At 43.5% G+C, this 17273-nt stretch overlaps 1 protein-coding gene across 3 annotated transcripts in view; it reads left to right on the top strand.

The window, feature by feature from the left end:
• The window catches only part of CCDC88C (coiled-coil domain containing 88C), a 103819-nt gene that overhangs the window by 83974 nt on the left and 2572 nt on the right, over positions 1 to 17273 (top strand). For 2 of the 3 annotated variants that reach the window (XM_083500631.1, XM_083500633.1), the window contains 8 exons: positions 1446 to 1632; positions 2639 to 2784; positions 4771 to 4860; positions 5832 to 6070; positions 13343 to 13525; positions 14707 to 14772; positions 15128 to 15196; positions 16347 to 16648. In XM_083500631.1, the coding sequence (XP_083356757.1) occupies positions 1446 to 1632; positions 2639 to 2784; positions 4771 to 4860; positions 5832 to 6070; positions 13343 to 13525; positions 14707 to 14772; positions 15128 to 15196; positions 16347 to 16648 (1282 nt within the window). The remainder of the gene's footprint in view (positions 1 to 1445; positions 1633 to 2638; positions 2785 to 4770; positions 4861 to 5831; positions 6071 to 13342; positions 13526 to 14706; positions 14773 to 15127; positions 15197 to 16346; positions 16649 to 17273) is intronic. The other variant, XM_083500632.1, reaches the window with a different exon arrangement.

Genomic DNA, 17273 nt, shown 5'->3' on the forward strand with positions numbered 1-17273 from the left:
GAAATGACTTAAGCTGTGGATTTATGACTGTGGAGATAAAATTTCTAACCAAAGCATGTTTTAAGAAGATCGTGGAATGTATAAGGGCTTTGGTATGACGCAGTTAAAAATACCGTCGCCATGTTTGCAAGTTCTGTCAGAGGACTTAAGTCTGGGAGGAGAAATAGAGCTGTTTTTATATTGTGGGTGAGACTCCTCAGAGGGACTTAAGAACGACAGTTTTGCAATTAATGATGGAAAGAGCGATGTTATTTATGAAAGCGATGATATATGGAAACCATCTCGATTTGAGGATTGGACGAACGGAAAAATTCACACAGGATTATAATTGGTGTTTATCTGCTTAAGGAGATTACCAGAAGAGATCATAAAGAAAAAAGAGAAAAAATATACGAACAAGATGAGATGTGGAAACAGCAAGATAAGACTGGATAGAATTCTGAACTTTATTTGGACTGATTTGGACATTAACGCAGTAGCAAGAAGATGATCGGAATCCCCCTTTGGAACTTGAAATATGGGTCCCCTCAACAAAATTTAAAATTCGGCTTTGTAATTCGGAATTTATGTGATGTGATTTGATTTGATTTGATTTGATTGGTCGGTTAATAAAAATTATTTTTTTTAAAAAATGAAAGCACACCAGTGCAAGTAGATAAATAGGTACCGCTGAGGCAGGAAGGTAAGCGGCATTTCCATGCGCTCTGGTTTCCATCACAGTGTTCTATTGCGCCAGAAGCGGTTTAGTCATGCTGGCCACATGACCCAGAAAAGCTATCTGTGGACAAATGCTGGCTCCTTCGGCCTGAAGCGAGATGAGCACTGCACCCCATAGTCGCTTTTGACTGGACTTAACCGTCCAGGGGTCCTTTACCTTTTTACCTTTTACCTATATAAAAAACATAGTGTTTGCAAGTACATTGCATATAGTTTAGGTATGGAATGTTTTTATAGGCCTTCCATTATACCATTGTCATTTTAACATGATGACGATACTTTCTGTGTCTATGTTGTATATTTTTTTCACCCAGTAATCTCCTTCCCTAGTCATAGGCAAAATTTTGGGGACATAATGCAGGATATTATCTATCACAGGACTGAATGAACAACTGAAATATGCCAGTATTAAAAACATACACCCTCAAACGCTGCTCTGGTAATTATTTTGGGCAGGGCATAATTGTGCTTAAATGGAGTAGGATTAAGTTAAAACCTTGCTTTTGGAAAACAGAGGTACCATTGAAACTTGTAATCCCTCTCAGATTTTACTATTAGCAGATCTAATGCTTGACTAATTATTTGCTAATAGAAATTTGTTTAGCATTCAGAAACACTGTATTCTTACCCTTCAGAAGGACCAAGGTTTTAACTGTTCATTTCTGGTTTGAATTGCTGTTGGAGATTTGGACAGGGAAGCAGTGAGATGTTTGGCTTTTCCCATTTAGGGTTAATTTCTTGCACAGCAAGCTCAAAGCAGAATACGAGGGGCTTCACGTCCACACCAAGGAACTGAAAACCTCCTTGAATAGCTCCCAGCTACAGCTGAACCACTGTCAAGCTCGCTATGATGAGCTGAAGGAGCAGTACCAGACCATGGACATTTCCTTGACTAAATTGGACAACCACTGTGAGGTGAGATCTATGGACCAATAAAATACAGGTGGTTATTGTTGGGATCAGGAAGACTTTGCCAGTCCATAAATAGATGCTGCCTCATTCACAGAGGACCGTAAGCCACGGAAGATCACTCCCACTTCACTGCTTCTCTGTGGTGCAAACAGGAGGAACAAACCACAATCCTTGGCGTAACATTAATGTCCAATCTGGGAGTTATGGCTTCTTTCACTCCAAGCAACTGGTAAGCCAAGAACAAACCTTGGCTTCGGATTGTCCTTTGTTTGGAGTGAAGCAAACAACAATCCCTGGTTCAGCCATACTGTGAAGCCCAGGAAGATGGATTGTTGCTAGCAAGGAGAAATGAAGTGAGAGTTATCTGCGTGTTTGTGGTAAATCATTTACCATGGTTTACTGTCATGTGAGAATGCAGCCAAAGGGAGCAGAATGTAGTGGCGTTGACTTGCACTTAAATGCCAGTAATTTGAAGGGGAAACCCTGGTGTTGGGCTTGGGTTGCTGCCAAATCCTTAAAAAGTGAGATGGGTGGACTGGAGAACAGGATGGGGTTGGGGAGCTCACCTCTTCCATGCCTTCATCTTTTCCTGTCTCATAACTGTTACTTGTTTTTTTAGCTTCTTTATTCCAGCAGGGACTCAGCTTCACAATGCGCTTGAAAGCTCCCCCCACCTTGCTTTGTTAGGGTTTCAGCATCACCCAAGCTGGATTATGCAGCCTGTCATGCCTAGTTTCACTCCCAGTTAAAATCAGTGAATGAATGGCAATGAAAGCGATAGGCTACCACAATATAAATGCAGCAAACAGCCAGTAATTTATTTGAGTGAGACATACTTATGCATGTGCATCTTAGCACTGGTGGCAGTGGTTTGGCACTCGCTATCTGACCGCCAAAGTAGTTGGTGAGCTTTAGGGTACAAAGGACCTTTGGCTTGGTGCTGTTTTATTAATGGTGAATAGACAAGCGCAGGTAGGGGAACTTCACCTGTGATGTGTCTGTTGAATAGCTTCTGGCTCGCCTAAAAGGAAACTTGGAAGAAGAGAATCATCATCTCCTGAGTCAGATCCAGATGCTGAGTCAACAGAACCAAATGCTGTTGGAGCAGAACATGGAGAACAAGGAGCAGTATCATGAGGAACAGAAGCAATATATGTAAGACTCCCCTCCCCGCTTATTTATCCTGTTGTCAGTGAGACTGTTATTGAAGCATGGCGATGAGGGTGCATGGAGACATCCAAGGGGATATCTGAGTCCCTTGGGCCACATTACAGCCAAAAGTCAATTTAAAAAGCTTCTGAGCAACTGGGTGATCCCTTTACTCAGCTTTACGCAGTTTACAGAGTATTGCATAGATCCCTGCTCCTGCACTTGAACAACCTGATGCTAGGGTGTGAAAGCAGATGCAAGCTGCAGAGAGTTATTTCCTGAAAGCACTGTACTGACTGCAGTGTGAGTTGCCACACCTAGTTCAAGGTGTTGGTATCAGTGTGCAAAGCCCTAATGGCCTGGGATGCCAAGTAGCTAGAAGATAAGCCATTGCAGACCTCAGTGGTTGGCAGGCAATGCCCTATTGGTGTCATCACCACTGGGTGCTGCCTGTCTGGTGTGAACTTGTGTCAGGGCCTTCTCAGTAGTGGCCTCTTGCTCATGGAATGCCCTCCCTGATGAGGTGCACCTCTCCCCCTAGTTATTAACATTTAGGCATTTTTAAAAATGATACTAATCCTGTTCATCCAGGCATTCGATGGCTGAAAGATATTGACTTGTATCCAACTCTGCACAAATGGATTTCCACTCAGTGGGACTTCCCCTTCCTCTCCTCCTCCTGTGCTCCCCCAAAACTTCTCTAAGGGCTCCCCCAAACTCTCTGGAGCAGATTTTGGGATTGTGCTGGGGACTGCAGGCAGCAATAGAGGAAGGAGAATGTTCACTGCACATGCAGAAGTTTGTTATGGTGCTGAAACTTGTGCTGGATGCAACCCATTGTTTCTGTCAACTTAATTATTTCTATAAGGCTTGTTTTTTAAAAAGGAATCTTTTTGCCATCCTGGGTTTCTTTGGGAGGAAAGGTGTGATTTATCATTATTATTTCCCAATATATAGTGCAACTGTGCAGGACACACTGATGCCAAGTAATTGGTTTAAGAAGTGCAAGATATAAATACTTAACTAGTGATGCTGCCAATTATCACAGATAATCCTTACGATGTGCTGTCTTGTATTAGCCTCTATGTATAATTCAGATTTCCTCTGGACCATGAAGAGCAGCCTCCCAAGCTTTGTCTCAACCTGTGGCTGAAACTTTGGAAAGTTGCAAAAGCAATTTGCAACAAGACATGGAGGGAAATCAAGCCCTGAGACTTGCCTGAGACTTGCCTGGTGCACGCAAGCCTTTAAGTGCGCCTGAAACCCCAAGTACTCTTGAATGAGTCATGGCAGGCAACAGCTGGAGCAGCAGTCTTGTTTCATTCACTCGTAGTGTATATAACAGCATACATAAAGGTAGTTTTGGGGTTTCTTTTTAAGTGCCAAATGTGCTTACCTGGTATATGGCAGATTGAATGATGCACCTGGTAAGTTATGTAAAATTTGTTGGGACAAGCTGCAGGTATGAAGGTGTGAGGTTCTATTTCACATGGTACTGGCTGATCCCTAAACTTTTAGCAGACATGGTAACAGCCCTGTACTATCCAGGCACCCAACTACATTGTCCAGAGGCCCAGATATACTGTGTGGTCATTAAATCCTGCCATGAACTTGTCGTGATTGTATTGAACTGATTTTGACTTAATCTACCTAGGTAGTTTAGCTCACACGTTCCACAAACAAAACAAAACCAGCACTTTTCCCCCCTCAAGGACTGCAAGCATTTTAAAATCCTCCTTGTTGTTTTCTTGTGCTTCAGCTTTTTGGTGGTGGTTGCCCTACCAACTAGACGGCTGACGTGCTTAATCATGAAGCTAATTACTTCTGTGTGATAGGTACTTTCTCAGAAGGGCTTTTCATCGCTCAAAATCCTGCCCTCGGGGACACGAGCTTTGTGAGAGTTGAATTATTAATTATACTCAATTCCTAGCAAGTAGAACCCTCTAAGTGCTCATGTGTTGTTTTTCCCCTGCCGCTTTGGTTTTTCAACAGTGACAAACTGAATGCATTAAGGCGACACAAAGAAAAACTGGAGGAGAAAATAATGGATCAGTATAAGTTTTATGATCCGGCTCCAAAAAAGTAAGTTTTCTCAAGCTTAAATGGCACAGGGGCAGTCCTGTCCTAGGCAGAAAGATGCCCCTTAAGTGTGCGAGGGCAACTTGTATTGCGAGGGCCTTTGTGTTTGGAAAGGCGGCCACTTACTGACAGTTCTTGCAGTCTAGAAATTCTGTTTATTGAGGCACAGGCATTTCCTCTTAGGGAAGATATTGGGGTTGGGGGGTTGGCCACACCTTGCAGGTTTCATCATGTGTGGATGCACAGATAGTCACTGTTGATAAGGCAAGGGTGGGGGCGTTTTTCAGCCCGAGGCTGCATGCCACCGATGAGTAGGGTCAGAAGCAAAAGTGAGTGAAGCTACAGATGCAACTCTTACTTTGTACAGTAAGCTACATTTGCCACACAAAAGCCAAAGATCTCTAGACACCACACAGACCACTTTTCTCCACCCTCCGTTCCGGCCAGCAAGATACGCAGTTCAAGGACATGCAACATCCAGGCAAAGGCACTTGAGGAAGGTGCCAGTGATGGGTAGTGACCTGGGGTGAGTCCCAAGGGCCAGACAGAGGGGCCTAGAAGGCCACATTCAGCCTGTGGGATGAAGGTTCACCACCCCTGCTATATAAGGCTCATAGATAAGGGCACTGGTGTCTGTATGTATCTCAGCAGTGAGCAATTACAGTGTTAAGTCCCCATCTTTCTCCCAGAAGTTTTTAATGAATGGAATCCAAAAAGGTCCTCATAAGAGACAACAAATAAAAAATTCATGGGATGTTTGTTTATGTGAAAACTCCATGCAGGGTCTTTGCCCAGTGTTTGGTTTTTAAATCCTCTGGCAAAACGCGGCCCAACTTTTATTGAGTCAGGGAATGTCATCTTCCTAATGCCAAGGCAGTTTCACAGTACTCTTTTATGGTGGAGAGAAAAGATAAGTATTGCACTGTGCTAAAAACACGAAACAAAATGATTGCTGCTCCTTCCCTCAATAATAGGAAAAACCACTGGATAGGAGCTAGAGCCTTGGTTAAACTCATGAAGCCAAAGAAAGAAGCTACAAGAGAACGGTTGAAATCCTCAACAGAGAGCCCTCCATGGCACTCAGAAAGCACAGACACAGCTGGGTCACCATCGCCATCACAGCTGCCCAAGCAGCAGGAGAATCTGGAGAACACCTCCGCAGAGTCTGGCTCAGTGGAAGGCAGAGAGCAGAATAATGGACCTGTGGGGAAAGGTAGGTGGTGTTGCACTTAATGTATAGTTAATCAACTGCTGGTCTGTTGGTGCTGGCAAGGTTAGCTAGCTAAGAAAAGAAAAAAGGGTGCAATTCAGCCACAGCTGAGCATTTCTGAATGCCACTGAAATCAAGTGGGAAATTAAGAGTGAAGCACATCTGTTTTTAGTGGGCTATTTTAAATGCTCTTTCATGAGGAAGGGTAGACAAGGAGACCACCTTGTGGAGATGGTAGAAATCGAGAGAATAGTGGTACCTTCTGGTTCCACAGAGGTGATGGTCTCTCACCTGTTTCATAGACAACATGATAGGGGAGTGGGTGTTGTGTTGAGAAGTTAGGTTTGAACATGTTGTCACTTTCCATTCACACATTCAGTAAACATGGGATTCCTCAGTGGGGTCGCACCTACTGACCACTATCTCTGTATGTTGAGTGGAAAGTTTCAAAAAGTGTGAGTATACCTGGTACTCTGTAGGTGCATAAAGCCTGTATGTGTGATTAGGAAGTTCATTGGTACAGGGTTCCCAGTTGGAGGCAAGAATCTACAGAACATCTAGCTCCTTCTCACTTTTTGCTGAGCACACTGGCAAAGCAGAGCTAGCAAGCATAATCTTGAGCCTATGCTTACTGAAAAGAAGGTGGGCAGCCGAGAGTTGCATGAAGAGAAGAGGAGATTGGGGTTAATGGCTGATGAGAGAACCTAGAGGGATTGGGAGGGGGGCAGGATTTGAGGTTTAGGTGAAATGATTACCGTATTTTTCGCCCTATAGGACGCACTTTTCCCCCTCCAAAATTAAGGGGAAATCTGGGTGCGTCCTATGGGGCGAATGCAGGCTTTCGCTGAAGCTTGGGGAGAGAGAGGGGTCGGTGCGCACCGACCCCTCTCGCTCTCCAGGCTTCAGGAATACATCAGCAGCCTAGGCAGCCCTGCGGGAGTTCCCGCAGGGCTGTCTAGGCTGCGGATAGCAACCTGCTTCCCGGAGCACCGGGCGCGCTGAAAGCAGAGCGCCTGGCGCTTCGGGAACACATCCGCAGTGTGGGCAGCCCTGCAGGAGTTCCCTGCAGGGCTCCCCATGCTGCGGATAGCAGCCTGCTGCTCGGCGGGCGGGGCGCCCTGAAGCAGAGCGCCCCGCACGCCGGACAGACATGGGCCAGCTCCACAAGCTCGGAGGACAGCAGGGAGGCGCAGCGCCGCCATCCCGCTGTTCCTCGACCTGGTTCGGTTTCTCTGACCTGCTTTTGGGGGGGAAATAAACTGAATTCCCCCCCCTTTATTTCCCCCCAAAAAAACTAGGAGCGTCCTATGGGACGAAAAATACGGTAGCTCTTTATTCCCTGCCCCCCAATACACACACACACACACACACACACACACACACAAAATACACAACCAGCAGAAGCAGGAAAAAGTATGCAGAGCATACTTTCCCATTCTAGAATAATGAGTCCTTTGGAAAGTGGACTCCTTTAACTGCAAACACAGATGGAGAATTATCTTGTACTGCCTGGTGTTCTTGGGTGCTCCATACAAAGTGAGGTTGGTTTTGCTGTTGCAGCAATGTCCCAGTTCACCACTCTGGAGCTACCTCTGAAAATGAGTTTGTACTTATTTATACAGGGTTGCTAAACAGTTTTTTTTCGGGACGGAATGTTGATTTGCTTTTTAAGCATGGATTATATTGAGGTTGCAGCCACTGCTTATCAAACTTCTGAGATGCAGCAGGGGTCAATATACATCTGATAAACCATTTCCCAGCATATTAAGCTCTGCCATTGAAGCCATGACTACTGTGAGTTGTGGATCCTCAACAATGCAGATACGGAACTCCCATCACCCCTGACCATTGGCCATGATGGCTATGGTTCATGGGAGCTGGAGTTCAAACATGTCTGAAGAGCCACTGATTCCCTACCCCTGTTCAATAAGGAGCAGAGTTTTTAGTTTGGGGACCTTTTGCCCACCAGATGTCAAAGAGAAAAACAACTACCAGACTTTTAGAAGACATCTGAAGGCAGCCCTATTTAGGGAAGCTTTTAATGTTTAATAGGTTATTGTATTTTAGTGTACTGTTGGAAGCCGCCCAGAGTGGCTGGGGAAACCCAGCCAGATGCAGATGGGCGGGGTATACATAATAAATTATTATTATTATTATTATTATTATTATTATTATTATTATTATTATTATTATTATTATTATTATTATTATTTTTCTGAAACTTCCTACTATTTGGAGGTTCATCAGGCACAGTCTGTTTTCTGGGGAGGGCAGTGTGAAACATAAAACTTTTTTACTGAGCTATCAGCACGAAGATGGAGTAAAGTTTTTCTTTTGCTGCTGCTTCTGTTTGAAGGTTTTGCTTATTCTGATGCTGTGGTTTGGTTGTCCTGCCATTGCTGCTGCTAAATTAGACTTCTTGTCTAGTGGTTTTTAGATTATTATTATTATTTACTTCATCTTCAATTTTATTATTTTAAACTGCTTTGGGAGGCATTATGACTGAAAGATGGTTTATAGTAAATAAATTTATTTTGGATTACTGAATACTAATAGTATTACTGTCACATGTCCTATTAGACATAGTAGTTCTCTGAGTTTATCAGATTCATCCAAATGTCTGGGTTTTTTAACAGCATCTCAACTCAACATGTTTTCTGAGTTGATTGCGTGAGATCTATTAAATACTGTTTCAAAATTAATGGATGGAGATTTTGCACTTCATGCTGTCCAAAATATATAAAGAATATATAAAGGTTCCTCCATATAGTGCAATTTACTATGACATTTTATGCACTCTGAAGGTGTGGCCCATCTCTTAACAGTAGAGGGAGTAATTAGGAAAGAAATGGTCGCACAGAAACAGTAAGAAAAGTGGGAAAGGTTGGTAGTGATTTCAAGAGACACAGGGTGTTGGTTGGTGTTTTTCATTTTATAACCAGCTGTTTGTCAGTAAGAAAGCAGAGTATGTTACACTAAAATGCAACTAATAATTATTGACTTGGAGGTAAAAGCAATTTTCAGGATTATTGGAAAAGGCTGGCATTTATTAAAGAGCAGGAAGAAAACAAGAGCATTGAGTGAAATTCTTCTGAAAACTTTTCACAACTTTTCTTTATGCTGTACAAATATTTTCTAAAGGAACTGTGTGTGTGACCCACGTGGCACATTGGGAGAGATGGAAGGTGCATGATATTAACTAGCTGAGACTTAATCCAGAGGAAGTTAGGCCTCAATTGTATTTGTAACTGGTGGAATTTAAGTGCTTAACCTTGTGCTAAAGTCCCATTGTGTTCAAATGTGCCTTACTTACTTTGCAATGTATACAAGTGTATGGGGGGAAATGATGTGAAATCTTAATGTAGACCTTAATTATAATGGTAAATGTGTGACCATTGTACACATGCTGGTTCACACAGCCCAGTAAGCCAAGTTATGGTTTATGAGGAACACAAAAATAATGTACAGGCTCCCAGCGAGGAGCTCATAACTACTTTACTTCTCCCCGGTTTCTCTCACTCTTGTACCATGCTGAACTAAGCCATGATTTGGCTTAGTGTGTTGTCTGTGCCTGGGCTTGTGGGCTCACTAACCACAAGCTGCAGCCAGAGCTGAACCACAGGGCATTAATAGGCATCTCTCCTGGATCAAGAACCACGTAGATGCAGCTCATGAAACGGGGAATGCTCTGTGTCCCTTCTCATTTACAAATTCTGTAAGAGATGCTACACAAAGTAAAAGCATATGCCCTCAAATGATTAAGAAATGCAGGCTTGGTCTGCAATTACGCAGTGATATTTCTAAACTGCAGTATAGTGGTACTTTGGTTCTCAAACTGAATCCGTTCCTGAAGTCCGTTCCAAAACCAAAGCGTTCCAAAACCAAGGCGCACTTTCCCATAGAAAGTAATGCAAAATGGGTTAATCCATTCCAGACTTTTAAAAACAACCTCTAAAAACAGTAATTTAACATGAATTTGACTATCTAACGAGACCATTGATCCATAAAATGAAAGCAATGTACTGTACTATAAAATAAATAAGGTAGTATTGTAGATTATAAAAATTAAAATTAATTTTTTTTCTTACCTGCACTGATGATAGTCATTGTTTGGATTGCGGGGGGTGGGGTGGGGTGGGGTGGGGTGGGGGGCTTTTATCCATTTCCACAGTTACACAATCAATCATTCAGTAGATGAACTGGGTTCCACACAGTCACAAAAACAAATTTACCGGAAAAGCCTCAAAACCACAAAATAAATAGCAAAAACAAAAACGCCAAACTTAAGCCGTTTCAGAAGTCCGTTTGACTTCTCAAATGTTCAAAAACCAAGGTGCAGCTTCTGATTGGTGCAGGTGCCCTGGAAAACAATAGCCGACAGCCACATCAGTTTCCAAAAAACGTTCAAAAATCGGAACACTTCTGGGTTTTTTGGCGTTTGAGAACCAAGGCGTTTGAGAACCAAGGTACCACTGTACAGAGAAAAGCAGCAGATGTGTCTATTGCATGTATGATTTTACTATGTATGTATAATCGTAGATACTATTGGCTGTGGCTGCACCATTTTCTCATCTAATCCCTCACCTGATTTAGTAGTTGCTGTAGAATAAATAATTGGTCCATTTTCATGTTTAGCTAGTCTCTTGGTTGTTTGAAGTACATTTTAGTTATTTCTGTTACTTTTTTTCTTCCTTTCTTCTTCCTTTTGGGATCTCTGGGTGATAACATTTAGCTGCTCAACGCAAAAAGATTCCCTTTTTGAGAAGCACAAGCAAGCCCAAAGAAAAGTCTCCCAAGTCTCCATCGAATCATCCGTCTCTCTCTAACCGCTTCCGGTTCTGGCCGTCTTCTGACATCCCATCCTCTCCTAATGAGCCACTTTCTTTCTCGGAAACGGGAGATCTCTAACACCTTCTCTTATCATTTATTTTCAATGCATTTCTGAATAGATATATATACCAGACTTATAACTTCTCTACATACACAAATTATAGATGTTCAGCATATCATTGACACAAACTAAATCCAAGCTCAGATCAAGTCAACATGGACTACATTTCCCCCTCAGTAAAATGAAGAATCTTTTATTGCACAATCTGGATCGTTTCTTCACCACAGTACACTCTAAAGGAACACACAGTGCCCATTTCTTTACAGGTGATGGTGCACATCTTAAGTAAGTGGGTTTGCTGTGTGCTTCACTGGTGTGCCTCATGTCCTGTCCAAATGCGGAGATGAACTGCTGTCGCTGTGTTGCCAATGATCCTCTTTAACTGCCTCTGCATATTCTGTGTTAAAGATTCCTTTTATCTAACAGACCCTTTGCAGCACTCACCCCTTCCCGATATGCTGTTTGTCTGTTCTCTGATAATATTGCAATGTAGACATCGAACTATAGACTTAACCATTGGCAAATAGGGACGCGGGTGGCATAGGGACGCGGGTGGCGCTGTGGGTAAAACCTCAGCACCTAGGACTTGCCGATCGTATGGTCAGCGGTTCGAATCCCCGCGGCGGGGTGAGCTCCCATCGTTCGGTCCCAGCTCCTGCCCACCTAGCAGTTCGAAAGCACTCTAAGTGCAAGTAGATAAATAGGGACTGCTTTATAGCGGGAAGGTAAACGGCGTTTCCGTGTGCTGCCGTGGTGCTGGCTCGCCAGCTGCAGCTTCGTCACGCTGGCCACGTGACCCGGAAGTGTCTTCGGATGGCGCCAGCTCATGGCCTCTAGAGCGAGATGAGCACGCAACCCTAGAGTCGGACACGACTGGCCCGTACGGGCAGGGGTACCTTTACCTTTATTGGCAAAGGTAGCTGAATGTTATGATACTTGAGCCCAGGTATTGCCAGTGTGGAAAAACCTACAGATCTTTGCTGAGCTCCCCTCACTCTGCACCAGTGCTCAGGAAGAAGGATAGGAACCACAGCCCAGCAACATGGGGTGAGCACCATGTCAGCTGCTCCTGCCGTAACCTACTCTAATTTTTAGAAAGTGCAAAATACTACTATCCGCAAAACGTCCAGTTTTGTAGTGAAGAAATGCCATTGCATTTTGTCTCCTTTTTACATTAAAAAAAAATTGTCCAAAGCAAGAGGTGGGTGATTTTAAAATGTTTGTTAAGTAAGAGTAACTGTTCTGAGAGAGCTGACCCTAAATAGGATGTGCATCACATCAGAATGTGCAGCATAAGTCACTTTTGTATTACAACAAATGTCTCTCCTTTTTTTACATGTAGATGACTAGGAGGCAGCATTATAAATCAGCCCTAAAGTTGCTTTTCCTCTTACTTCCCAAGTTCCACGAGCTTCTAGAATATGGGACACATCAGATTTGAGTGTTTGCTGCCAGTATTATGTTGGCATTTTCATATTTCCATTGCACCATAGCCTTACGCACAGCTTCCAGGCACTTTTCTCAGGCTTACTTTGCAATTTTTAACTCACCTGTGTCTTTTGTGCTAATTTAATTTGTCGCTGTTGTTTGTTGTCTATGCCAGCCATTTGTTACTTGTGCCTTATCCTATTCATTTTTCAGGAATTCAGTGGTATCGTTTGCAGAGAATTACTCTGGAAAACAATTGTAACATGCACTTCTTGGGCATTTGAAAGTATACAAGACCCTTATTATTTAATGAATACTAACTCACTTTGACAAGTAAATAATTTTGGCGTTTAGTACTCCAATGGGCAGTTTAAATTTATAACCGAGTATGCCAGCGTAACCAAGGCCATATTCAAAACTATTGTGTTGAAAAATGAATTATTCCCTGAAGGAACACTAGGAACAATATGTTGCATAGGGCATCAAACATTAATTACCTTCTTTATTGTAATGCTAAAGGGAGAAAGCATTTGTGATATCTGATCCTATTCTTGAAATAGATCCCTATAGGTTCATTAGGGCTTACTCCCAAGTAAGGGTTAATAGCTTTCCAGCCTTAGAGGATTTTCAGTGCTCTCACCCCATCCAGTGTTGGTGTGTGGCCATAATATCTACAAAACATTCTCCCTGCTACTCAGGACACTCATTAGGTTCTCACTGAGCTAGCATCCGGTTGCAAAACTGAATGCAAATATAACCTGATAATAAACTTCAGTGATACAGCTTGCATAATCAGCGCATCTTTTGTGCCACTGTTTTTGTGCCTGCTTGCTGCATTTATAGGGCGGTGGGTGGGTAAATTTGTGCCTAGTTTTGGTGTGCTTTATTCTCTCTCTCTCTCTCTCTCTCTCTCTCTCTCTCTCTCTCGTTCTTCTGCCTTTCCCACTCAATATTAGTGGATTCAAAGCCGAAGAGAAATTCTCATTATGGAGGCAGCAGTGACCACATTGAAAGTGCAACGGACTCTGCTCTTAAGCAGTGCTACGTGGAGCCGAGTTCCAGGACTTACTCTGCCTCAGCCGCCTACCTGGCTGCTCCTGGTTCTACCTCCACCTCTAGACAACAAAACAGACCCAGAGGTATGTGCCATGGCTGACTTGACTTCAGGTTAGCAATGGGGGCCTTGGCTTTGGGGAGGTTCAGCAAACACTTTCCAAGTTCAAACGAATAAAAAGCCTCAATGTGCAGGCATTGCTTCATTTACCATCTCCCCTTTCATAGAACTGGCTTTGGTGCATAAGTCCTCATGTGTTAACGCTAGCGAACTGTGTACAGTGGTGCCCCGCAAGACGAATGCCTCGCAAGACGGAAAACTCGCTAGACGAAAGAGTTTTCCGTTTTGGAGGTGCTTCGCAAAACGAATTTTCTATGGGCTTGCTTCGCAAGACGACAATGTCTTGCGAGTTCCTGCTGTTTTTTTTTCCTACCCCCCCTTTTTCTAAGCCACTAAGCCGCTTATCAGCTGATCTGATCAGCAGATAAGCCGCTAATAGCGCTAATCCGTCAATGGGCTTGCTTCGCAAGACGAAAAAACCGCTAGACAAAGAGAATCACAGAATGGATTCTTTTCGTCTTGCGAGGCACCACTGTACATCATTTGTGTGTGGGGAGAAGAAGATAGAGGAAACAAGTAAAAAAACCAACCCAAAAAACCAATTTGGCCTTTAATGTGGCAGAAACGTTTAAGGGTGTAGACATGTGGTGGTTGGACAGTACATTTTACAAGCATGCTGTTTGTAAGTATGTCACATGTTCTACCGTTGGCATTAAAATCACATGTTCTATGTCACGTGTTCTACAGTTGGCGTTAAAACTGAAAACAGGTTTGTGCCATGGAATATGGGACTTAGTTCCTCTGCTCCTCCAATGTGTATCTTCAGTGATTTGCTACCTTTGGGGCGCTTTGCAGCTGAAACATTGGCCCTTGCACATTATTGGTGCTGCACTGAAGAGAATAGATTTTTGGAGAGCGTATATTGGGAAGCATCCCTTGCTAAGTCTGGAGAGTTCCAGGCAGCCCCCTTTTCTCCATGCTTCCAGCCTAGCCCTCCCTAGTGTGTGGTCTTCACTCCCATGACCAGACCTAGCATTTGCACCTAGTTCAGACTTGACAGGTTGCCTGTTTATGCAACACACCTTCACATCTCCCTGTATTGACCTATACCATTTCGAAAGTTAAATAACATGGCTGGACACGTCTGCTGGTTTTGTTCATCTCTGTTGAACATTATGTTCTGATACCTTGCATTCTTCTATCCAGGCCATAATTCAGAGGGTGACCTGTATGAAACCTTCCTTGAGGTAGAGCTTTCAAGCAGGCAGCACAGTAAGTGATTAGTCGTTCCCCCTTTGTCATTGATCCTCAACACTAAACACCGTTCAGGGAGGAAGGCTGTCCCCAGACCTCTATACGGTGCCTTTTGGGGGTTGAGGAGGCTGCAATGGGAGGTGGGGAAAACCCGATTCCATGAGCAAAGTTCCATTCACAGTTCTTAGGATGCAAGGCATTATCACTGGAAAGAATTTGTTGTTGTCGCTGCTGCCGCATGATTTCTCGGAGCACCGTGAGAGACCTTTCTGGTCTCCAGTGAGTGGAAATGTTGACTTATTTTCTTCCTAATTGATGCTACTCGGGAGGTGGGACTCACCTTAGGCTCTCATGTGCCTCTTCTCCCTTCCAGTATCAAGGCCGAATAGCTTAGAGAACAGTGAAAATGCATCCTCCAGCAGCTCCCCTCTGAACTTCAAAGGTAAGATATATTCCCAAATATATGGTGGATTGCATCCTGGCATACTCACCTAAAAGCTGCACTGGAATTCCAGTGCGTAAAGTTTTAATTTCATAGGGTAATGCCCTCTTATTAAAATGGGATGGATTGATAGAGGACAAAGGCTAATATTCATGATGAATATATTACCTCTATTATCCAAGGCCGTATCCATATGAATACTAGTGGCTGGGAATTATGAGGGGGAAGAGTTCTGTTGTACTCATGTCCTGTTTGGCCACAGTGGGAGCAGAATGCTGGAACAGTTAGGTGTTTGGCCTGATATAAGCAGGCCTTTTCTCATGATCACATTACTAATTGTGCTGTTGGTTGGTGTGTTTATCAAATTTACAGATGGCTTAATAATAACAACAAATCTAAATGGCTTACATAAAATACAGATGTATTTAACATGGTTGGTTTTAAATCAGTGCTTCATCATCTGTTGATTTGTAGGACACCTTTTTCAGAAAACTACCCCAAGTCCAAATGTTGTTTTACAATTAAATATATATATATTAGAAGCAATTGTAAATAATGATATCCATATTTAAGTACAAAAGAATAAATCCACACATTATATGAAACAATACAAATAAACTAACCTGGTTTTGGGAACATATGGCCAAGCGTGTCTCTTATTCTTTGGTATGGACGCTTTCGGTAGAGGAGGGGACACAGGTGGCATTGTGGTCTAAACCATTTAGTCTCTTGGGCTTGCTGGTTGTAAGGTCGGCAGTTTGAATCTGCATGACAAGGTGAGCTCCTGTTGCTCTATCCCAGCTTCTGCCAACCTAGGAGTTCAAAAGCACACCAGTGCAAGTAGATAAATAGGTAGTGCTGTGGTGGGAAGGTAAACAGCATTTCCGTGTGCGCTGGCTTCTGTCATGGTGTCCTGTTGTGCCAAAAGCAGTTTAGTCATGCTGGCCACATGACCTGGAAAGCTGTCTGTGGACAAACACCGGCTTCCTCTGCTGAAAGCAAGATGCGCACTGCAACCCCATAGTCGCATTTGACTGGATTTAACTGCCCAGGGGTCCTTCATATTTGGGTGGTGCTCAAAGAAAGCTTCTTCACAGAGTGAAAGGGAAACAAGATGGTAACTTTGATATGTCTTAATCTCCTGGCACAGGTTCTTTTGATCGTATTCATGGCAGATCAGAGAGTCTCAGTAGTGAAGACACGGTGCTGACTAAAGACACACCTGGCTCACCTAGAGACGGCCTTTTTTGTCCTACCTCTTCTGCTCCTGGGGGCTCAAACACTAAGCACAATGCCTCCCTTACCAGGAACTCTGCGTTTTCATATGATATATCTCAGAAAAGTAACCCAGCCCATGCACAGTCTGCTAGGCATCGGCCTGCTTCTCCAGGCAGCGAGTTGGTGACTTTGGAAGAATTCCTGAAAGAAAGCCACAGATCAACGCCACTTAATGTAAGCACCCAGAACTCCATTTATGATTTGAAATGATTTATTCAGTGATTGACTGGTTGTGGTTTATTCAATGAAATGAATACATTGACGTGTACACAGTAAGCTAGTGTTGGAGGAGCTGACGAAGGGGTGAATTTCTTTCACCTCATGTATGAGATGAGCCAACAGGTGCAAGGTCAGCCAAGCCAGTTGCTATGGCAACGGCCCAGTGGCATCTTTATAAGTGATTAAGGCATGTCAGCGCATTCGTCAGTCAGTGATTCTGCCACTGAGTTTGAGTCTGTGTTACGTCTTGAATTGCTGGAGCAACAAGATTGCTTTCTACTTGTATGTATCTGTATCTGTAAAGCCTACAAGCCGTATGCATATATCCATATCTGGAAATGTATTAGAAGCCTGATCTTCTGCAGCAGCAAAGGCACCGAGTTGTGCCCAATATTGGGGGGGGGGCCCTGTCATGTGCCCCCTCACCTGGCCAGGCCAACAACCCGCCACACCCACCCACCCTGGCAATCATGAAAGGGGCGTGCTGGGGTGAAGACGCTTGGTGATCCTCAGAAGGTTTAAGTTTATCCATCCGTTAATCAAAGCATAGAAATCGGGTGGCATCTTTGTGTATCCATAT

Source organism: Podarcis liolepis, assembly GCF_965112155.1.
Source record: "Podarcis liolepis genome assembly, chromosome: 1".
In the NCBI taxonomy this organism is placed as follows: Eukaryota; Metazoa; Chordata; class Lepidosauria; order Squamata; family Lacertidae; genus Podarcis; species Podarcis liolepis.